This window comes from Dermacentor albipictus, chromosome 1 (genome assembly GCF_038994185.2).
Source record: "Dermacentor albipictus isolate Rhodes 1998 colony chromosome 1, USDA_Dalb.pri_finalv2, whole genome shotgun sequence".
In the NCBI taxonomy this organism is placed as follows: domain Eukaryota; kingdom Metazoa; phylum Arthropoda; class Arachnida; order Ixodida; family Ixodidae; genus Dermacentor; species Dermacentor albipictus.
The window spans coordinates 358,553,537-358,576,169 of record NC_091821.1 but is presented as its reverse complement, the minus strand read 5'-3'; the positions used below and the strand labels follow the sequence as shown (position 1 = coordinate 358,576,169).

At 49.3% G+C, this 22,633-nt stretch overlaps 2 protein-coding genes and 1 non-coding gene across 4 annotated transcripts; 2 read left to right on the top strand and 1 right to left on the bottom strand.

Annotated features, from left to right (window-relative positions):
* The first annotated feature begins 211 nt into the window (after nt 1-211).
* LOC139057499 (uncharacterized) lies at nt 212-5,027 on the top strand. Of its 2 annotated transcripts, none has more exons than XM_070535864.1 (2): nt 212-229; nt 3,616-5,027. In XM_070535864.1, exon 2 carries the CDS (start codon nt 3,705-3,707, stop codon nt 4,983-4,985), a length of 1,281 nt encoding a protein of 426 aa, XP_070391965.1. In that variant the 5' UTR covers nt 212-229; nt 3,616-3,704; the 3' UTR covers nt 4,986-5,027. The 2 variants fall into 2 exon arrangements, with proteins under 2 accessions (XP_070391965.1, XP_070391974.1); XM_070535873.1 differs by lacking the exon at nt 212-229 and adding an exon at nt 1,880-1,924.
* A 496-nt stretch (nt 5,028-5,523) lies between these two features.
* Nucleotides 5,524-5,605, top strand: TRNAS-GCU (transfer RNA serine (anticodon GCU)). Its single transcript has one exon. It is a non-coding gene; the product is annotated as a tRNA-Ser (tRNA).
* Nucleotides 5,606-9,617: 4,012 nt separating this feature from the next.
* Nucleotides 9,618-21,674, bottom strand: LOC139054081 (bestrophin-3-like). Its single transcript, XM_070530608.1, has 6 exons — nt 21,603-21,674; nt 20,170-20,610; nt 15,532-15,819; nt 12,479-12,631; nt 11,425-11,505; nt 9,618-9,786 (listed from the first exon to the last, which is right to left on the bottom strand). The coding sequence occupies exons 1-6, from the start codon at nt 21,657-21,659 to the stop codon at nt 9,631-9,633; spliced, it is 1,176 nt and encodes a 391-aa protein (XP_070386709.1). The 5' UTR covers nt 21,660-21,674; the 3' UTR covers nt 9,618-9,630.
* Nucleotides 21,675-22,633: the final 959 nt, after the last annotated feature.

The window sequence follows — 22,633 nt, the reverse complement described above, 5'->3', positions numbered from 1 at the left end:
ATATATATATATATATATATATATATATATATATATATATATATATATATATAGCTATGAAAACATGGGTGTATAAACGCACTTTTTTTATGCCACACGCGTTTTGCGTAAAGAAGGTCGCGCACTGCAAGTAAATTTTGAACGCTACTTGGCGCTGTTCTTTTTCTAGGAAATTTTCCGAATGCAGCTCCACAGCAATTCAGCCATTTTATTTGTTGAAGACTGGAAGGTGAGCCTGTCCGCTTAACCGTTATTCGAGCGCGCTCATTCGTACTGCAGGAAAGGTTCGGTGTGCGCACGTGTGTGTGTGGCGCCGTGTATAGTGACAGCGTCTGCGCGGCACAATAGTTAATTGTTCGCCTATACAGAATTACACTGTATTGTGGAGGGCCCATATACTCAACCTAGAGCAAGTTTCGTGAATTTTTGTGGCACAACAATGGACCATTCGTGCAAAAAATACTTTTAAATCTGTGACGTCACATTGGTACATGGTCGCTGCAGTTTCGGTTAGTAATTCTAGAAATTGAACCTTCGCCTTCTTTTTCTGGACTAGTAAGTCTTTTCCTACCAAATAGGTGCGACCAGGCCAGAAAAAAAAATTGCATACTTCATTAGTGAGAACAGATGTGTTTCACGTTAACTAGTATCCCTCCGATCTGCCAGTCGCTCATGCTGCCTGATTTGAGAATTACAGTCATGATGATTTATGAGTGCGTTCGCAAGTCATTGAAACCAGCCTCAAGTGATTCAAGCCAAGCCTCAGGCATGGAATAGGCGCTATACAGAGGCTCGGCTGCGCTTTAGTTCCAGGAAAACATTTAAGCGAAATCACATTTAAGCGAATATTACACTGCCGAAAACTGCGCGGACTCTTCTTCTTAAAAAAAAAATTTAATTAATTAATAGAAGAAAATCCCTCATGTTAGACGGCAGCAAACTTAAGCTAAACACGTAAGAGCTGAATATTCACTTCACTGGGTAACCAAGAATTCTTTCGACAGCATTGATCAAAGAAGTACTGTCTTGTCTTGTCTTGTGTCCTCAACAGTGGCGCGTACCTACTATGGGAGATTGGCCAAGAAGCAGGTGGTTTTCCGTAAGGTTAGAAGTGAGGTACTGTCGAAAAGCGCTGTTGAAAAGAACACCTTTATATGTGTTCTTCTTCGTCATTCTTTTATTGCGATAGTAATTATATAGATCGTCCAAGTGATTTTTTGTCTTCGCCGTCGCCGTTGCCATGACGCTCCACATATATTTAGGTACACGTATGCTATGTGTCGTGCCATGCTGTATGTCATGCTGCATATGGGGGTTACATTGCAGCACTATTCTATCACTCAAGTTTCTCATATATACTAGGTCTTATGTTAGTGACTAAATTATTCCCCAGAATTTGAGAGTGGCAGCCCACAACCAAATGTCAGGCGGCATAACAGTCAGAGCGCATACCTTTTATCTTAGGTCTTCTCAGACTATTAAATATTGGAAGTGCAAAACAGCATCAGTGCTCGCACCTAAAGGTGATGCAATTTTACTTACGCGGCTCTTTAGGGACAGCGTAGCGGCGCCTCTAAGATGCCCTTACAGGCCCTACACGGCGCGGTAAAGCTTTGAAATGTCGCCTCCGCGTTATTCGGACCCGCGTATACATATATGTATAGTTAGAACACTGTCCGAGAAGTGCAAGTGCCACGCTAAAGCTTGCTATCGTAGTCAGCGCTCCGCCGCACAAAATCTTCTTATCCTTCTTCTTCTTCTTCTTCTTCTTCTTCTTCTTCTTCTTCTTATTATTATTATTATTATTATTATTATTATTATTATTATTATTATTATTATTATTATTATCTTCCAACAACGCAGTCATGCTTCAAGAGTGCCATCCTGAGTCCAATGGCGTGAACGTGGCTCTGGCCGTAGCGCGGTATGTTCGTACAGTCGTCCTCCAAAAGTGGGGACGATGAGAGCTTCCACTCTTGCACTCAAAGCTGTCTTCTGTAAACAGACACGAATCCTGAAATGAAGCGCTTGTATACTTTCAGAACGGTAGGCTGGTGTTTGGCAAAGACGCTGGAATACATACATACATACATGCATACGTACGTACATACATACATACATACATACATACATACATACATACATACATACATACATACATACATACATACATACATACATACATACATACATACATACATACATACATACATACATACATACATACATACATACATACATACATACATACATACATACATACATACATACATACATACATACATACATACATACATACATACATACATACATACATACATACATACATGCATGCATGCATACAGAGGTATAAAATTGTATAAAAGAAGTATATGTAACCGAACATAGCTCGTTGATGTGATGTGCGGTTTTCATGCGAATTCTGTGTTTTTACGATGTGAGTTCTAAATACTTATTCATGCCAGTTTGAGCACAACGAATACTGTAGCGTTTTTATACGTAAGACATACTAAATAACTATGGCTTTTTTTGTTTCCTGATTCCTGTGTTTGTTCCCGAATGCGTACTGCTGCAAATCGTGACGTTAAGAACTGAAATAGCAGTACTACAAATATGGTTAATTACGTTTTTTTTTATTATTCGCCCAAAGTGTGTTGCTCATGCTGTCTTTATGGTTGCACATCGTGTGCTTGTTTTTCTTAGCTTGCAGTGTATGATTTCTTTCTCGAACTTGCCTCATGAATTACTTGTTCAAATCGCCCCTCCCCACTTCTTTTTTTTCCCTTTTCTCCTCATTCTTACGCTGTCCTGATTGCTTCGCTGGAGCGCAGATTGTACAGGGGTCAGGGCCTCAGTCAGGCGCATGCTGGCGCCTTTAGTCCTGACCCTTCTGGTTTTCTGTAGGCAGTGGCGTAGCTAGGTCGTCTGGCACCCGGGGCCCTTAGCTCTTCAGTCACACCCCCCCCCCCCCCATGTGTAGTCGAGGAAGGCGAGCATATCGACAATTTTCGGGTGTCTTCAGACGTATATGGCACACCCCCCCCCCTACTGGCCCCGTGCACCCGGGGCCCACGGCCCCCCGGCCCCCCCTGTTGCTACGCCACTGTCTGTAGGCAAACTGGAGAATTAGTGAATAAAAAAAAAAAGGTAGGACATTAGGCAGTACAATAGCAAGAGCTTATCAAGAGCAAGAACGGGGCGGTTGGTGGCGCAACCAACCGCCCCGTTCCAAAGGGTGGCTCATAACATCCATCCATCCATTCACTACGCGTATAGCTAGAGCGGACCTGCGAAGGTAATGGTTCAGCGGGGGGACTCGGCACCGTAGTCTCGCAATCGTTACTTCAAGCTTTCTAATGGAGCACCATTTGCTGTTACAAGGGAAATTGAGATGCAGGAAACCGGATGTTGACTTCGCGAAGTTATTTGCAGTAGTATATTTTCTGAATCGTTGATCGTATTCTTTCTTGTCTTTTCCTTCGCGCTTCTTCTTTGTTCACGAAGTGGCTGCCTTACATACGCGCCCCACGCACGTGGTGCCGCGGCATGTTTTCTGTGGAACCTCAGCGCGTGGTCAGCGCAGTGACCAAAATTTTTGCATCGCCCTTTCTTCAGCCCTGAACAACAACCGAAGCGACATTCGAAGTCATCGCGAGAGCCGTGCAGAAGACCAAGGTAAACTCTGCAGGAAGCGTTTGTTCAACATGGCGGAGATGGGCGACCCTCGGGCCGCTGTGTGCACCGAGTTCTTGCAGCGCCTCTCGGCACTTGAACCGACGCGGGACGAGCCCACGCTGGACGAGAACGACCGTTACGTGCCTAGCCCTCGTGAAGTTGCGCTGACAACGAGAGTCCTCGCTGAAGACTGCGTGGTAGCCCTCGGACCCCCGGAGCTGAGGCGTCAACTGTGCCTGACGGTAATACGAGAAAATATGTCCTCACTCGCCGTCATTGTGGGCCAGCGCATCGCAGAGGACGACTACTTCTTGAACTACCTGCGCATACTGCTTGCATCCGACGTCCACGTCGTGCCTTCCACGTCGTCTTGGCCTAGTGAAGCTAATAAGTGCGTCTGTCTGGTGGAGCCCGAAGTGCTGTGGTCCCTCCTGGCCAATGGAGTCGTCAGCACTGCCGAGATCAGCGTTCTAGTTCTGCGCGACTTCGAGCTCTACTTGGACCTTGGCCACGCTTACCGCAAGATCGTGCCGTGCTTCCAGAACGTTTCTAGACGGAACAAGAATTCATCATCCGCTTCGACGTGGCTGTTAGCGCTCGCCGACGAACTGCAGGTCTGCAGTCTAGATGGCCTGGAAAGTGACCTCGAACGTCTGAGGACACCGCTGAAGCTAACATGCTGCCTTGCGACGCCCGTGAGACCACATGCCAATGAGGCTGCCCTCGAGGTCTGCTTTCTCGAGATGGACTGGTCGGCTCAAGTTGGCAGCATTGTGTCCAGCTCTGACGACCCGGAAGTGCAAGAAGTGGGCACGACTCTGCGTGAGCGAGGCATCGTGGCGGCTTGCTGCTTAGCCAAGAAGATGGACGTGGCCAATCCTCGGGCAGAGCTGCAAGCATTTTTGGCGCAGTGTCAGCAACTCATGACGAAGCTGAAGGGTGACGCTCTTGTGGACAACGTTCAGGGAAAGACACTGGCCCTGACGACCACCGTGGCTTCTCAACGGGATCTGAAGCGGTGGCTCCTAAGCCGGCAATCGGTGGAGGTTGCCGAAGGACTTGAAGACGTCGAGCTCATGCCAGTGTTTGTATTCATGGCGACAACGATAGACATACCGACGTTGCGACACTACAAATGGGACGTAGTAGTTTTTTGTGATTTGCCTTTCGGAGTCTACTGCGATGCGTTGTTGGAAAATGCAAACCGTGCAGTCGCCCTGGCTACAAAACCCCAGTGGAAGAAATGGAAAGAAGCCTTGGACTTGCACGATGACTTGGACAGGCTTCGTCTGCGCGTAAATCACCGTTAAAGTAAGCGCTTAATTCCCAAGAAAAAATAAAGTTCTAATTGTCTAAGCATCTTTTATTTTGCTAACTTTCTAATTGCTAATTTCTAATTGCTAATTTTGCTAACTGAAATTAGCCGATGAATGTTCAGTCCTTCACAGTTGTTTTCAGTCCTTCGCAGTTTTCATTTTTTGTACTCGCAGTGTACTGCTTATGTGACCGGCATATTTGGACAGGAGCCAAGATATCAGAATTCCGATATCGAAAAAAAGATGATTTTGGATAATATCGAGCTACGCTTGATACTTTTTATTTGAACTTTAACATTTCACTCCTGCGATTTTGTGGACCCAAAAAAAATAAAGAATTGGTTACCGCGGAAGCTTAACACCTGCCGTATCGAGCAGTAAGTAAAGGTCGCAACAACTGTATCACTTTTATTTCCGACGTACTCGTGCATTCAGTAGTCGTATGATTGATCACACTCCGAATAAACCGAAACAGTTTGCTCCGACCTTGAGGCGCGCTTTACAAAGAGCTGCAAAGCGCGCCGTCCGCTGTGACGAGGTGGCCGAGAGGTTAAGGCGATGGACTGCTAATCCATTGGGCTCTGCCCGCGTGGGTTCGAATCCCATCTTCGTCGCAAATCTTTTTTCTCGGTGGGCTGCCCTTTTTTCTTACTAGCATTTGCCCATGTCTTAGCGGAAGTTGTGTGCGATAACAACAAGTGTTATTTGGTTTTTTTCTCATGCTTCGACTTGAAGTCTGGTTAAAACGTCGTTCGTTAGATTTTGCCTCCATCAGAGTTTGACGGATATTGAAACTTCTCACACGGACAGTATTTTAATGCGAGATAAATTATATGCACACTTCAAGCGAATTGCCGCCCTCGCAGTGATTTTCTGTATAGACCTTTCAGAGCGAGCAGTATGCGCACCAGGTGCCGCCACGTGCGCGTCGCCATTAAAGCCCCTTAAGCTTCGTAAAGTAGTAACACTCTCCTCCTCCGCCTTCACTCTTCCTCATTTCTCCTCTCTTTCACGCTCCCTCCTCGACCGTGGCACCGCCTACACTGCTTGAGCGTAGCAACGGCGCAAACATGCGCTCCTCGCCACTCCGTAGGCGCTTCTCGAGCAAAAATGGCGCTGATGCACGGCGCGAGGGCCCACGTGATGCTATTAGGCCTATAGCGACGCGGCGTTGGCCTCGGCCAAAGCGCGCGAGGAGGAGGCGGTATTCTTCAAAGCGTGGCAATACTTTACGAAGTTTAGGGGTTTTAGTCGCCATTAGTCGCCATTGACGCCTTATGAAACAAGAGCAAGCAGGCATGAACCACCCCTCGCCGCTCCGGCAAGGTTCTGCCATACTGTTTACTTAAAATGTGAAGGAGCAGAGGGAAAACGTGCTTTGTCGTGAACTGCAAGAAATGCAACATAGATTGAATGCATGGGACGAGACTGTATGTTATAGCTTTATCCGCCTCAGCCGCAAGGACTGTCCGTATTTACGACTGTTCATCACGCACGCCTTTCCTCAATGTGAGCACAGCATCTACCACCAGCGCTGCATGGATAGCCAATTTCTGCAGCAATGACCGGTGATTGATTGCCGGCAATGACGGCCAACGCGATGTTGAACTTCGATAAGCAATGCAAGTCGATCTGCGGTGGGTGCAAAACTTGGGCGAGTCGAGATGACTGGTGGCTTCATCGACGCTCTCTTCCCGCGCACCTAGTGTTGGAGGTTGCGTAATCAAATTGCGGTGACGTGTTGAAGGGAGAGGCAACACGAAGTGTTCTCTCCCCTCTTCCCCCGCTCTCCATCAAGCAAGCGTTGCGACAGCGAGTGATCGCGGTCATCCAGCGAGATCTGTTCACGTCTGACTGGGCACGCGTGACCCCGCATGTTTCTAAATTCGCAAGCAAATGTTTACTCCAATTTACATCGACGGCAAATCTACGAACCTTACAAACCGTCGTCCGTTTATAGTGCAGGCCAGTTAACGGATATGATGATGATGACTTTGATGAGTTTGACACATACATACCCACTCATGGGGATTGGCCAAGAGTCGGCCAGACTTCACTTATGTGTTCAGGTAATGAATTTAAAAATCTAATTTTGTTGCATAAATTGAATCGAGGAAAGCTCAAAACGGTTCAGTAGACTGTCATTCAATCAAGAGAAAAAAAGTATATATAATATAAGTGAGACAATAAAGGAGGAATGAAATGAATAATACGGTCAATAATGAAATCGGTTTGATTCAATAATGAATTTTTCTAAGGCGATGCACACATTCCCGTGTGAATGCCGAAGCACAGACGCTCCGAAAGACAGCGGTACCGGATGTGTTCAATGGCAGGCCGAGCTGTCGCACTGTAATATCTAATGTCATTTTTCTCAGGGAAGAGAAACGCCTGCATTCCAGTAAGTAATGTTCAATCGTCTCTAAAGAGTTGCAAAAATGACACGTAGGGGATATTGCCATAGTCTGTCATCATCACTACGTCGTCATTTCTTTGTCTTTTATTCGTCACAGGTCGTCTTCCAATTATCATATTGTAGTCTTCACGTCGTCGTGCTTTTGTCACTTAGTTTTAATCATGCAGTCGTCAACGTCATGCTGCTGTCATCATTCCGTCGTCGTCATGCTGTGGTTCTCAAACCTTCGTAGCTACACCGTCATCGTTCCGCCGTCGCACAGTTGTCGTCCTATTTTCTCTCCATTGTTTTTACTCCGTCGTTTTTTTTCTCCACATGCCGTCCTGACGCCTTCGTAATCAGCCAGTCGTCCGTGAGCATGCAGCTGTGCGACGCACACATGCCTTTGCGAGTGCCAAGCACAGACGCTCCGAAATACAGCGGTACCGGATGTGTTCAATGGCAGGCCGAGCTGTCGCACTGTAATTTCTAATGTAATTTTTCTCAGGGAGGAGAAACGCCTGCATTCCAGTAAGTAATGTTCGATCGTCTCTTAAGAGTTGCAAAAATGGAACCGTAGTCCGTAGTCGTAGTCCGTAGTCGTCATGCCGCGGTTGTCTGGCCGTCGTTGTTCCATCGTGATCTTCCACCGTCATTATAGCATTGCCAACAATTGCCATTGCCAAGAAGCAAAGAAGTCGGCAGTAGAGATGTACACAAGTTGGTAACATAAGGTATCCCCGTAGTGGGTGTGTTCATTTAATTGCAGACGAAATTAAGTCTGAAGATAATGGAATTGAGATGCAGTGTATCTGCGCGTGCCATAGAGTGCTTGCAGCGACTGCTGTGCTAACTTGTCTCTTATTCATCCGTTACAAAGAATTCCGAAAGAGTAAACAAGCTTCCCGTAGAGCAGGAACGGCACTTAACCCACAATTACTTCATTTTTTTAGAGCATACTCAGCTGTAGAACAAGCCTAATTACCGCCGTTGCCAAACCGGTCGCAGTAGTCCTCCACTCGTCTGCGTTTGTCCATCTCGGGCTATTCAAGGCTGGTCGGGACAGTCTCTGGAGTCGCCTCTTATAGGAACATTTTCATCAAACGGGTCGTATCAAGAAGGCGATACCATCAGCTTCTCGTAAGAATTGCTCCCAGGTTATGGTCGCTTGCATTGATATAGTTTCGTCAAACGTGAAAGCGCGCAGGCTTTATTTGGCTTTAGTAATATTACGCAAGTTACGCCTCCTCGGCAGTCTGCTACAGGCGAAGAAAATAGATCTGTTCGAAATAAAGACATGTACCCGTCAAGATGCATTTTCGTTATTTCATGTCTTTTGTATTTTGCATAGAGTAAAGTAGCACAAATATTTCTTAAAAGAGGGAACGCCTTTAATTATAAAACACGGAGCGCTGAAGACTCGTAATAGGCACATACAGAGAATAAAACAAATGCTGGCCTTCGCGCTGTGCGCCAGGACAACCACGAAGTGCGACGCACAAGATACACAAAAAAATCAGCCCAGTTTTTTTTTTTGTTGTTGCCAACTGTTGTCTCTAGGATTAAGATTAACAGATGGAAACTTAGTGTTCACGGGGCCATACGCACTCGGAGGTCAGCATACAGGTGTCGCCAAGGAATGTCAGCAGATGGACGGCAAAATGGTGCACCTAAGTTTTACCGTCACCGGCTCGCGCCGACGAAATTTAGACACACTAGATCGAGCACACTGCGCACACACGAATAATAACGGCACTGTAATTTCACGCACAGCCACTAGGTGATGGTCAGCCATTGGGTGAATGGGGACAACTTGCAGGCGCGTGCACTTATCGACGACACTACCGACACCAAATTCGTTTCACCACCAAAAGCATTGAAACCAGCTTTCGCGGCCACCGGACAATTGGCACAGCAGTGCATGACCGTCGCTCGATCATGGGGCTCCTCACATACACGATGAATCAGGCATTTAGGATAAGGACGAACATGAGCTGATGACAGCTACAACCATGACTCGGGACGCAGGAGCGGAGACTGCGAATAAAATGGTTGCACTGGCGGCGAACACCACTGCCTTTTCCATACTTGCGTGCATGAATAGCTAAGTTCATTTAGAACATTCGAAGCATGCGCGCCACACGGTAGAATGTAGAACGAGGACAGCACTTCAGGGAAAGCATGGATAGTGTAGCACGGGACAGATGACCCAAAGGTGGGCCGCACCGCGGTCAAGTTCGCTCGTCACCCCACGTTAACAGCCGAGCCGCGGTAGGTGGGTATCTTGTGCACGATGGCAGCCGCGGTGTAGGGTAGGTCGGGTTCCTGGCTGTCCCAGTGTAGGTCCCGCTCCATGGGAGGGAACTTTCCGTACATCTCGTCCACCGCCATGTACGACACCTGCGCAGTTCAAAGCATTTCTTTTAATTATTGGGTTTTACGTGCCGGAACCACGACCTGATTATGAGGTACGCCGTGGTAGGGGACTCCGGAACTTTGGACCACCTGGGGTTCTTTAACGTGGACCTAGATGTAAGTACCACGGGTGTTTTCGCATTTCGCCCCCATCGAAATGTGGCCGCCGTGACCGGGATTCGATCCTGCAACCTCGTGCTCACCAGGCCAACACCATGGCCACTAAGCAACCACGGCGGGTATTTTGAAGCATAGTTGTGACCAAGTAGCATTTCATGGTATGCGAGTGCGCTGTCCTGCCTTCAGATAAGCCTGGGCGCTTTCATATTTACCCCCTGGAGTACCTAGGCTCGGGCGGCCCTAACACCTACCTCCTACATGGGACGGGATTCATGCGCCAGAATTCCCTCTTCGTCCCGACACCCAACGAAGTAGCTGGCCAGACAACGTTGATCCGGCCGTCCTCTTCACCCTTGTTAGCATTAAAACATGTGAAGTCTTCGAGACGAAAAGGGCGGTGAGGTCTTAACAGAAAGAGCATTGTCTTGCTGTCCATCATCAGCGGCAAGTACTCGCCACTCGTAGCGTCCATGCTGTTGGAAACATGCCATTAGGAAAAATTTACTTAGGGATGCCAAAACAAACGCACAGCGTACAAGAGATGGTGAAATTTCATACGACTGCAAAGAGAAACGAATCATTTGATTTGATTTTAAGTGTTCCCTCCCACGTTATTTGCGGTATATAGATAGCTTTCACGCGACTCCAGGTAGGCAGGTTTTCACCGTGCTAGTACCCGAACATTGCAGCAATAAAGACGCCAACGCACCATATCCACTCCCCATACATTGTTTTGCTTTTTGACGGTGGCTGCTTTTCATTAGGTTATCACTCTTATGAAATTGTAACTGTGCAAGACGCGCCGGTTGTGTTGTCACGCTGTTAATTTTCTTAATTACCCAGCTTCTCGATGTGCTACTACCCCGGGATGGCGATGACGTCCATGAAACATTCACGAAAAACGAAAACTATTTAATTTACTAGCTATAGCGTCTGGGATTCAGGATGTAACGTACGTTCTGCTCTGTACAATCACCCTGAGAGGAATACAGTAAATGAACGAGTTAGGGAGTTGTACAATTAAGAAGCTGTTTGCCAATTGAGCAGCGCTTCCTGTTTCGTTCTCTGTCGGCATCGCATCCATCCGTTTCTAAAAGGCGTTGCTACGAGAGGATGGCGGAAATGCGTGGACCCACTATCATGAATACATACTCCAGTGTAAAAACAAGGAAAACGGCTTGCTGACCGCGCCCTTGTCAAGTGCTCTGTGCTACAAACTGATAGGACAGGATGCGGATTCACTTGGAGAGAGCGCTTCAGTTACAGAAATTACATGACAAGACAAAAACACCAACGCTATCAACAAAGTCTTTCAGTCTTATAGGCATATATAGCTTAGCTTCCACGTAAAGTCAGCTTCCTGTAGACCCCCTTGACTTGTCGTTGATTTTGGTCGCCATGTTCAACGCAAACAACTATAGTCCGACTTCGTACTATTCAGGTTTTTCGAACGATGTACCATGCTATTAAACTGAAGAAACAGAAGTGCCACGACCACGAGACCTGCGTGTGTCGATCGATGAGCCAGTTGGTCTCGAAGTCGTCGTCGTCTTCCCCGAACGGGTTTATCAGCTGCTCGGCGACCTGCAACAGCAACAGATATATATGTGCAAACGCGCGAATAGTCTACGTTCCACGCTTTGTAACTGACATGAACTATTGAAGGCCGGGTGGGTGTGCACATGCCTATGAATGCTTATGCTAAAGCAACATCTGGGCTATAAGAGACGCCGTAGCAGAGGGCTGCCAATTAATTTCGACCACGCAGTGTTCCTTAATGAGCGCTTACATTATAGTACAAGCTCGTTTTTGCTATCCGCCCCCAACTCAACAGTGGCCATTACTGGGAATCGATATTTAGAACGACAGAAAGCTGAGCTAGTCAATTGGTAAGGATTCATAATGAAAAAGAATGGTAAGGCGTGCAGACACGGACACAAGGGAAGAGAAGTGAACACCGGCGTTCGTGTTGTCCACTTCTCTCGTATCCGTGTCTGCGCGCCTTACCCTTTTTTTGCACCGGAATCGAACCTGCAACTTTACCCTTGGCAGAACGTCAAAGACAGCACGCATGGTGCGCAACAAATTATGCCTGCTCTCGCTGCTCTGACAGCTTCCATCTCACTTTAGCATCGTCGTGTTGATATGCCGACAGAAAAACACGACTTAGAATCTTGTTGAAGGGCCACTTTAGTTGTTTGTTCAGGTGGTTACAACGTGCCCATATTCCGCTTAACGAACAGAAAGTTTCACCTAAGAGCCATCAAGTTTTGTTCGTGTTTTGGGCATGCATATAAGCTTGGTAAAAAAAAAAATGGAAATGGGTTCACATTTTGTCGTATGTTCGATGCATCTTCGCGAAACCCATCTGATTGGTTCACTGGCAACCGAAAGCGAGACACACAACTCCATTTCTAGCAGTAGCAATGACAAGTCAGTCCGCAAGCCGAGTATTTTCGCTAACTGTTTGAAAGCCACGTGGCACCGCAACAGTGCTTTTCTTTTTCTTCGCGGCTATCGAATCTACTTGCAAGCTAACCGCGAGTTACTTTATCACCTTGAGCCATCCCATAAAGAAGATGAACTGCAGGAATGTGAAGAAGGGAAAGTAGACGTCCAACTGGTGGCCCGGATAACCTTTCTCCTTGTCCAAGCTCTGGCGCGCCACTAGGCACGTCACAAAGAACAAGTGCGTTGTCAGCGTCACCACCTGCGGTTAAAGAGATTGGTTACGTATGTTCTTCGTCGGCGCCGTCTCGGAACTTAAAAAAAAAAACATATTTAGAGTTCATCTCTGAACTAGTTTATATTTCCAGCTTGGTGGCCTGAATTTTAACTTTTGGTCTTCAGAAGCTTTATGTGCTGTAAGAAAACGGACATATAGAGAAGGAAACAGAACACAAGGAGAGGAGAGGCAGGGAGATCAACCCGACGGGCGTCCGGTTTGTTTCCCACCACTTGGGGTAAGGAAAAGCGCAATATAAAGAGGGAGAAGAGGAGCACTGAATGCACATGGGAGGAGGCACAGGGACACTATAAGCGGTCTCTCAAACCAGTACTACTAGTGCACGAATCGTTTTTTGTGCCAGTGACGTGTACGGACGTGTACGGTGTGCACGGTTCGAGTATCTGACTCAGGATGGTCTCAAGTCCCATTGGCTTAAAGTTGTCCGGAGAGAGAGACGTACGTGGCAGCGAGGACAGTTACACAATAGGTGCTCGATGGTTTCCTCGCGCCTACAGGAGTCCCACATTGGGCTATCGGCCATTCCCATACGATAGGAGTAAGCGTTCGTGTACGCCACTTCCAGTCAAAATCGGCACAATAAGGTTGTTAGGGATGCAAGAAATCCTGGCTGCTCGTCCGTTTGGACAGCGGTTGTTCACGATTTATGTAAGACGCCACAGGCACGAAGCAAACTTCAGAGTGTAACGCCACGAAGGCGCGGCAGCGCTGGCGTCTTTGTTTGTGTGGGCCACGGTATAAGATGTAGCTTACACCGTGGTGCAGACAAAACAGAAGTATCTTCACTGAGCGACTACGCACAAATAAGCATGGAGTTTTATCAGGCGTGACGCCGACAGTTTCTGCTCTCAGCTTTGTTGAATGACGAGACATTTGGAAGAAGGGGAGGGGCCCGGTGCAGCTTTTAAAGGTAACTTACCGAATAAAACCAGTAAAGGCGATTGATAGAAGAGAAAAGCAAACTAGAAGCGACACTTTTACACCTCTGCTCTTTTTTTCAGCATCGTTGCCATAGCTAAATGCGCTTTTCTGTAATACAGGGTGTCCCAGATAACATTAGCCAGACGAGTTTTTTTTTCTTTTTTTGTATTTTTCCGACGTCTGCAGTAAGCGGAAAACAACGAATGCTTAATAGATAGAAAGTTAGAAACTCGTTAAATGGACATGTTGCAAACCACTCTACAGCTTTATTGGAATTTCTTGCGTAATGTCGTTGCCCCAGAAGTTGGTTGATTAATCTTGACTAATTAGGCAATTAAGCAGAATACAAAAAAGAGCCTGAATTACTCTATACAGTAGTTAGCAACATTCATTTAGTAGCGTCGTCTTAGACTGCATCAGCATATTTTTAAACTCTGGCGAAAGTTAGCTGGGACACCCTGTATATGCAAAACGGCGCTCGCTTTGGTTGCGCAGCTTCTCTACAGGCCGTTTTAATTTGAGTTCATAGACTCCACCATCTTGAAAACTATGACCGTTTGCGAGAACATCTTCCCACTTTTGCATCTGCAGGTGAACGCGTTACTGCACTCTAATGCAAGAACAAATCCGTCTTTGGGACATTTCGCTCTTTGCAAAGAGAGAGAAACAGAGGAAAGGCAGGGAGGTTAACCAGAAAAAGCCTGATTTATTACCCTACAGGGGGGAAACATTATTTAAGGAGACGGGTAGAGAGAGAGAGAGAGAGAGAGAGAACATTTATTTGTGATGAGATTGGGCGACTTCCTCGCAGGGTGGAGCCCCTAGTTCAGGGCCCCATTGGCTCGCGCCACTCCGCGTGCCCACCGGATCAGCCGTCGCTGCTCTTGCGGGTCTGAGCTGGTCAGCGCAGTCTCCCAGGAGGAAGGTGAAGATGAAGAAACACACACGAGTGTCGAAACGGAAATCGGCGCAAAAATATTCAAGGGGCACACGTCACTAGCACAGCTAGTTTGTCGCTGGCCCATATCGGACCGCGGGAAGCGTACTAGTGTTCAGACCGTTCATCTTCCAACGCTGAATAAAGCGTCGTGCCTTTTTACAGCGAAGCTGCTGAGCACTATTTTCCCCACAACCGTGTCCGCACGTAGGAAAAAATCCCGAAGATAATGCAATGTCGGGCTGACCCGCGGCGGAGATGAAGCAGGCGTTAAGCCCTCCCCATACGTGGACCGATACAGAAGATAGTGCAACGCTGAGTCGACCAGCGGCGGAAGTGAAGCAGGCGTTAAACTCTCTCCCATACGTGAGCCGATCCCAATGATGGTGCAATGTCAGGCCTACCAGCGGCGGAGGTGAAGCAAGAGTTAAGCACTCTCCATACGTGGGCCGATCCCGAATACAGTGCAATGCCGGTCCGACCCACGGCGGAGGTGCAGTTCGCCATTAAGGGGCTCACATACACAGCTTCGCTGGTCATCGTTCTTTACAGAGTGGAAGGGCACTGAGTTTTTTTAGTTGATCTTTCTCTAAATTTTATTTTTGGGTTTTACACCTCTATTCATTCATTTCTTCATTGGGTTTAAATCGACCATACTTTTGGTGGTGCGGGTTTCACTGACTTTATGTTATATTTACCAGTGAAGGCCCCAGAAACGCCTTCAAGAGCACACGTCCGTTGGTGCCTCTGTCCAAGTATCTTTTGAAATTTCGTTGCGAAGATTGTGCGCTGGAGGAATAAGGTACACTGTCTGCAGTCAGGGATTCCTTTAGATGTTTTCTTGACTATAGAATCGGCGTTTGATTAAATAGATTTACGAGGACTTACAGAATGGGCACCTACAGAGCTCACGAATCAAGTGCCTACTTTTCCAATAAATTGCAAGTCGGAGAAAATGCACCAACGTTCACTACTTAAGCAGTATGATGAATCAAGAGAACTGCACCTGTGTGTAGACGAGCGGTACGGTGACCCAGTCGTAGCACCATAGGAGCGAACACTTTGCGCGGAAATGGTTGAGCTCTTCGAGTAGATGCTTGACCGGTGGTCCGGACTGAAGCCGTCCTTGCTGTACGGCCACGTTGGCCAGATTGACAAACCACACCGAAGGCAGCCAGTGACGATTTGTGCGGCTAGGTGTTGCCTCGTACAGGGACCTTTCCTCGGCCGTCATGAAGCCCGCTTCCACTAGGTGCCGCATACTCGGAAAGCGCTTCTTCACCGAACCGCTCACCTGCGATACGAGCAGTGATCTTTACGGTTAGAAGCTCTACGCATGGAGAAACACCACACGGAACGTAAATACATGCTCCAGAACTGAGCCATCATTCAGATACCTGCCGATGCACCGTCCCCCAGAATGTGCAGATCACATCATTCCGCATTTCTTAAAGCCGGGGGTTATTCCTTGTATTTTCTTGTTCTTATATTTCCCCATTTTTCCATCACCTAGGGCAGTGCGATCAACCGGGCACGTACTTGGTTAACGTCATGTCTGTCCCTTCCCGTTTCTGTTTATCGCATACAGACAGACTGCATATACAGTCAAAGACATAGAAATTTAAGTGCGGCGTTCAAGCTGACGGTGTTGAGCACGCAATGCACGTGTAGCACTGGAGCTACGTAGCGCTACACGATTATAATCAAGCCTCACTATGGAAAACAGAACCCGAAAAAGGAAAACAAAGAAGGACGCTTCTGTCGAGCGAGTGAATGACAGCCGACGCTCCGGGCGGTCAAGTCCCCAACATGGTTTATTCAGTCCTTATATAGTCGCGGATGCTGTGCTGCCATCCAGCGGTACTGCCGTACACTACATCCTCCCTTCGGTAAACGAAACAACAAAATAGAGGAACTCTTACTCCGAAAGAAAACGTTCACAGGTCGAGCCTTCTCGGCCTGCAGATCTTTCTGCCGAACCTTGAGACGCGTGACGTAGAAGTAGAACCGCGGGGTGCCTCTTCCGTGGAGGTGCTTTCCCGAGGCGATGCGATTCTCTGCTCTTGGGGTGCTCTAGCAGCTGCAGGCGTTGATGTGGACATGGCTGTCAGCACCACCGCGGGAGTTCCAGGTGGGCTGGTGGTGCCTTCCGCAGGACGTCCCGTCGTTGAAACCAGGTGCATCCGGCATCTACCACGTATGAGCGGGGGCGTTGAGCTGGCCCCATGATGGTCGCGGGGGAATTGCCGTGCCGTATCCAGGCCCGCTCGCCGGCCTGGGTCCTGGTCACGCCGAGTGAATGGGACCGACGGGTGCCAGGCCGGCTCCAGCTGGTGCGACGTCTGCGGTACCCGGGTCTGTAGGCACCTGCCCGTGAGCAGCTGAGCAGTGCCACTCCGTTTATCCCAGGGGTGTCCCGGTATGCCAGAAGCACCAGGTAGGGATCATCCGCCTTCCGAAGCAGGTCCTTGACCGACCTTACCATTCGTTCCACCGGCCCGTTCGACTGTGGAAAACGGGGGCTGCTTGTGATGTGGCGGAAGCCGCAGGACTCGGCGAAGGCGGAGAACTCTCTTGCAGCAAACTGAGGACCGTTCTCGCTGCGCACCAGTCTCGGAATCCTGCGGCGCGTTAAGACATTCTTGATGGCATTGATGATGTCAGGTGCTGTCGTTGAGCGCAGGCTGATGACTTCCGAAAAGCGTGACAGGTAATCCACCAGAAGGACGTAGTCCTGGCCGTTCATTTGAAAAAGCTCGGCACCCACCTTCCCCAGAGCCGAGTTGTAGTGTGACGGCAGCATGGTCTCCGAGCGCTGCACCTTGGTTTCGGCGCACATGGGACAGTTAGCCACCAGTGTGCATCTGGTTGTTGATGCACGGCCACCAGACTATTTCCGGAGCCAAAGATTTGCATTGGTTGACGCCGTGATGCCCGTCATGAAGAAGCTCGAGCGTGCGGCACTTAAGGGCGGAAGGCACGACAATGCGGGACCCTTTCAGAAGCAGTGCGTCACAGACGCTGAGGTCCCCTTGGTACTGCTAGTACCAACTGCCGGGGCCAGCTGTTGGCGCAGTACTGAAGCAGCAGACTGCACTATACCGTCGTTAGCATGTGCGTGGCGCAGGTGCTAGAGCTGCGACGAGACGATGTCTGGGAAGGAGCGGACGATCTCTTGTGCGAAGAGCTCGAATTGTTTCTCTCGGTTGGATGGAGGGGAATCTAGCGGTGCGCGCAAAAGTCTATCGCCAGTTGCCAACAGCATCCCCGGTACGTAAAGTACTTGGTGGAGTAAAGCCGGGGGAAGCAATAGCGGCCAAACGGGGTTATGAACGTGGTGTATTCATGGGACTCGGGGGACAGCTTGACCTGGTGGAAGCTTCACGTTGGAGAAAACTGTGGCTTATCCGAGCAACCCGAGGCATTGTTCCACAGTAGGAACCACGTGACGTTCTCGGAGAATCGCCTCGTTGAGGCGCGTTAGGTCCACGCAGAACCGATAGCCGCCCGAGACCTTCGAGACGATAACCAGTCCAGCACACCAGTCAGTTGGTGTGTCCACCCGACGAATCACTCCCTCTGCTTCTAGCTTGTTTAGCTCAGTCTTGACGATGGCGCGGAGAGGGAGTGGAAGGCGCCGGGGTACGCTTAAGGAGAAAGGCGCACCGCTGGGTTGCAGCCGGATACTGTAGGCTTCGGGGAGCGTCCCAAGTCCTCGGAAGAGGCTGAGATCGAGACACAAGTCGCCTGTGGAGTCCCCGAGACTTGGTCGAGAGACTTAGCCCTAGGCTTGGATTGCCGGGAATCCCAGCAGCGGGACCGTCTTGGTTACCAGGACGTAGAGCAGCTGCTTGTTAGACTTGCCGTGCCACGGCAGGGTAGGGACGTAAGTGCCTATGACAGGCAGGATGTTGTTGCCAGGGCCTTTCAACTCGCTCTTGGGTCTTGAAGCTTCGAGGGGACTCCGGGAAACATACCGGGTATGACAGTAACTTCGGTGCCGGAGTCTACCTTGGTCCCCTATTGACGAGTACCTCGACAAACTTCGCGTTCGGGCGCTCTCCCTCAACTGCATGTAGCTCGATGGAGCTGGCAGAAGGCATGCGCGTGCTTGCCCTTGACGCGCTTCTTCAGGCACACGTTCTCGAAGTGGCCACTCCTGCTGCAAAAGTTGAAGGACGCTCTGCGAGCCGGACAGTCGGCGCGAGGGTGTGATGCGCGCCCGCAGAGTGGGCACAGCTGCTCGGTTATCAGCTGGCGCTGGCTTTCCTTTGCGAAGGCTAGCGGCGTCGACGGCGAGCGGCGATGAATAAACCGAGTCGCGAGCCTTCAGCGTCTTCGTATTGGCGAATGCGCATGAGCGCTTCGTGCAACGTCATTCTCGGGTTCCGACAAAGCTGGTCCGAGAGCTTGCGGTCAAGCAAACCCACGAGAAAACGGTCTCGGACGAGCCGCTCTTCGGGCGAGGAATAGTTCAAGCACTTGACCATCGTCCAGAGCGCAGTGAAAAACGCGTCGGCCGTCTCACCCGGTTTCTGCGTATGCCGGTGAAAGTGCGCTGACTTGTACAGCTCATTTGGCGGGTGGACAAAGTGCTCAGTGAACGACTTCATCATCGCGGCGACTTCCTTCAGGTCCGCCTCTCGCAGCGTAGTGGACGCAAGGGCAACCCTCGCTTGCGGGCCCATGCAGTGAAGCATGGAGCGCACTTGGACCTCCGTGGGAGTGGCGTAGAGTCCGGTGGTGAACGAGTAGTCCTCGTACTACAGCAGGCATGAAGACCAGGAGCTGGGGCTGTCAAAGTCAAACGCCGGTGGTGGACGCAGCTGGGCCATGCCTTGCATGAACGGAGTGGTCGACTAAGCAGCGGACGTCCCAGTGGAGCCTTCCCCGGTGGCCATGACGGAGGGAAGCTGACTTCTTCAACGGAGAGCTGCGGCGGTGGGGCCAGGCAGTGTGTCGAAGCTGTAAAGCACGGATTCAGCGGAGACGGATCCCGCCCTCTTTTGACACTATGTCGAGCGAGCTTATAAGACACAGCCACCGACTCTCTGGGCGGGCAAGTGCCCAACAGGGTTTATTCCGCCCTTATATAGTCGTGGATGTTGTGCTGCCATACAGCAGTACTGTCGTACACTAGTCTCCCAATACACAAAGGACCTTTGTTGTTTTGACAAACAGGCTTGTGCTGCTCTGCGTTGAAAGTGGGGACTGATCGCGCTTAACCTATATAATAGGTGGCTTCTTTGGAGGGGGGCTCCAAGACAACCTTTTGGTCTTACCACTGAATGTCGCGTGCCTAGCCGCGATGTAAATTCAAATAACGGCGAAACCAACTTTTGTGCAGTAAAAAATGAAAGAGAACCGAGCGAACGTCGTAGTTCCTAAGAGCAGTCGGAAGTACCCTTAACCGATGTTAGGTGAAGGGGTCTCTCTTCGCCGTGCGACATCTGAGTCTGGTGGCCCATCGAGGCATACCGGTAAGCGAACACTATTGCCTGCGTTATTTCTTTGTGCTCATTTTTTTATTCTTCTAGTGACCACGTCTCCTAATCTTGTGCCTATTCATCCCCTTGTTACAGCAACCAGTATACACGCTCCGTTGTGTGTGCGTTTGATCACAAACAGCTCCACAACCACTTACCGACTTTAGCACGAGCACCAGACCTAGGTTGGCGTAACGCATCATGGTGCGTCGCAGCAGGCGCCCCTGCTCGTCGCCACCACTGACGTATGCGAGAACGACGTGCGCCAGCCTGTCCGGCCAGGGGATGCTGGTGAACTGGTCCCACCAGCGGCCTGCGACGAACGAAACGTAAAAGCCTAGCACAAACGAGAGCGGTATGTGCTCGAGCGCCCGGTCGCTGTACAGCGCGAGCTGCTCGAAGAGCTGCCGTTGCTCGGCCGTCATGAAGCGCCGGTACCAGATGGCGATGGCGGTAAACGCGGCCCCGTAAACCAGCATCTCCTTGTAGATGAGCTTGTATACAGAGCCGCGCCAGCGGGCGACCAGCTTCCAGAAGCCAAGAAGTGTACTCGTGGACACGTCCGCCTGGTACGCGATCGTCATGGCACCGATGACGGCCTGCATGAATTGTACATAGAAAAAAAGGGGTCTCAGGCAGGAGTTTTCATAGGAAATGACGCTGTCGAATGGGCAGTGAGACTCGAGAGTGGTCTGGTGAAGGATATGCAAGGGTGGAGGGCAGCGTTCAATTCTGACGGACTAGGGTTAATATAACCATGGGGCATATTGATGTCTATGTTAATAATTTCACAAAAGCCTTGGAACGATAATAGTGGCAACAGCATGGCAAATTTTAGCACATTTTGGGAACGGATATCAAAAGTGATGCTACAGTCTCAGAATTTCTTCTAGGGAGGTATGGCTTCAATACGTCGCGGCTTCAAATGCGTGATTTCAACAACTGAATATACAAGAAAATTTATTAGTGCATCCTTATAATTAGTTACATGACCATTTCAATTTGACGAGCAAGTATGTCCTTTCAATATAAACCACTTGAGGTCTGCAGATCACATGGGCTCTGCAGTAGCGTGGGAATAGATGAACAGACCATGTGATCTTTCACAAGCGATCTTGAACGGCCATTCCAACTAAAAAGAAAGAAAGAGAAAGAAAGAAAGAAAGGAAAAAGAGAAGCAAGCACACAGTGGTCCTGCTCGCAGCAAAATAGAAACGCGAGAAAAATGAAAATATTACGCGATAACATCCATGCATGCGCAACCACGTGTTAAGAATACGTGCGATCGCTGCATTGAGACGCCATTCGCTGCTGTTAGACAGCGCATAACACGAATATATTCGATTGCTCCCTTCACGCAAAAAACTAGCTCAGTGAACTCTATTGCGATGGCCGTGCATTGTGTTTTGCGACGATACGGCGTGTTTAAAGTGTGTATTTGCGGTGTGCCGCGCGCGACTTCCCTTGTTTTGAAGGCACTATGCAGGAATGCCTCGCGTGGGGCTTCGGCTGAGCATCGGCAGCCAAACTACGAAGAGCGTGCCCTGTGGCCTATTTCTAGTACACTCGATGGCCGTGTTATCCTTCATACTACGTCAGCGACGCGCTCCCGGGAGATGGCGCCACGTCTGTCCTTGCTCCCACCCATGGGAGAAAATGGGGCCGTGTGCACTTCTGAATGGCTTTCTGGGCTTTGCAATGTACAATTCTGGAACTTCAGGCCACTCCTTCCTTTTGTCCCTGTGTACTTCGAGCACTCACAAAGGCGCGGAAACGGATGATGGGTGGTTGTGAACACGTGGACTCAAGCCCACGTGTTCACAACCACCCATCCTATGTTTCCGATTGATTTATTGCCACCGAGAATGATGACGTACGCCCGCAGAAACTAAAGGGTACGGTATCACGTAAGCCCGCGTCCGTGCTTCAGTGTACTCCAATTCATGGCCGAACTTTATGTTTAAAGCTAGCGCGCACGAGGCGTTCGCGTAAATGGTCCATGGTCTCGTATATTCGTTCACGTTGGATAGAATTTATATAAAGACTTTATTTACTACAATATTAACTCTAAGGCGAAACCTTTCTGCAGAGCATACCTACAGCCCAAGAACTAGGTATGTTGGTGACGGATTGTGCCGAGAACATGCATAACGCGCGCGCCAGAAAAGAAAAAGAAACTTGAGTTTAAGGTGCCAAAACCACAATTTGATTGCGAGGCACGCCGCAGGACTACGGATTAATGTTGACAACGTGCATCCAATGCACGGTACACGTGCATTCTTGCATTTTTTCGCCCCCGCCGATATATGGCCGGGATTTCATCCCGCGACCTCGTGCGTAGCAGTGCAACGCCATAGCCACTAAGCCACAACGGCGGGTGCGCACGCTCTTAGCCCGTCATCGCAACGTTGTGCAGCTGCATTCGTTTCGCCTTGTTCTTCCCGGTAACGATCTCTCGCGTCCTTTACACGCTCGGCAAGCCCCACTGCATTCCTAAGAGTGTGCCAGTATCACATTGCTTCCTTCCTACTGGCAATGGCAAAGAGCACAGACAAAGGGGCACGCCCATTGCAGCGTGCGTGCCGTTTTCATTGCTCTGTCGTTTCTGCTGATATATAAAAA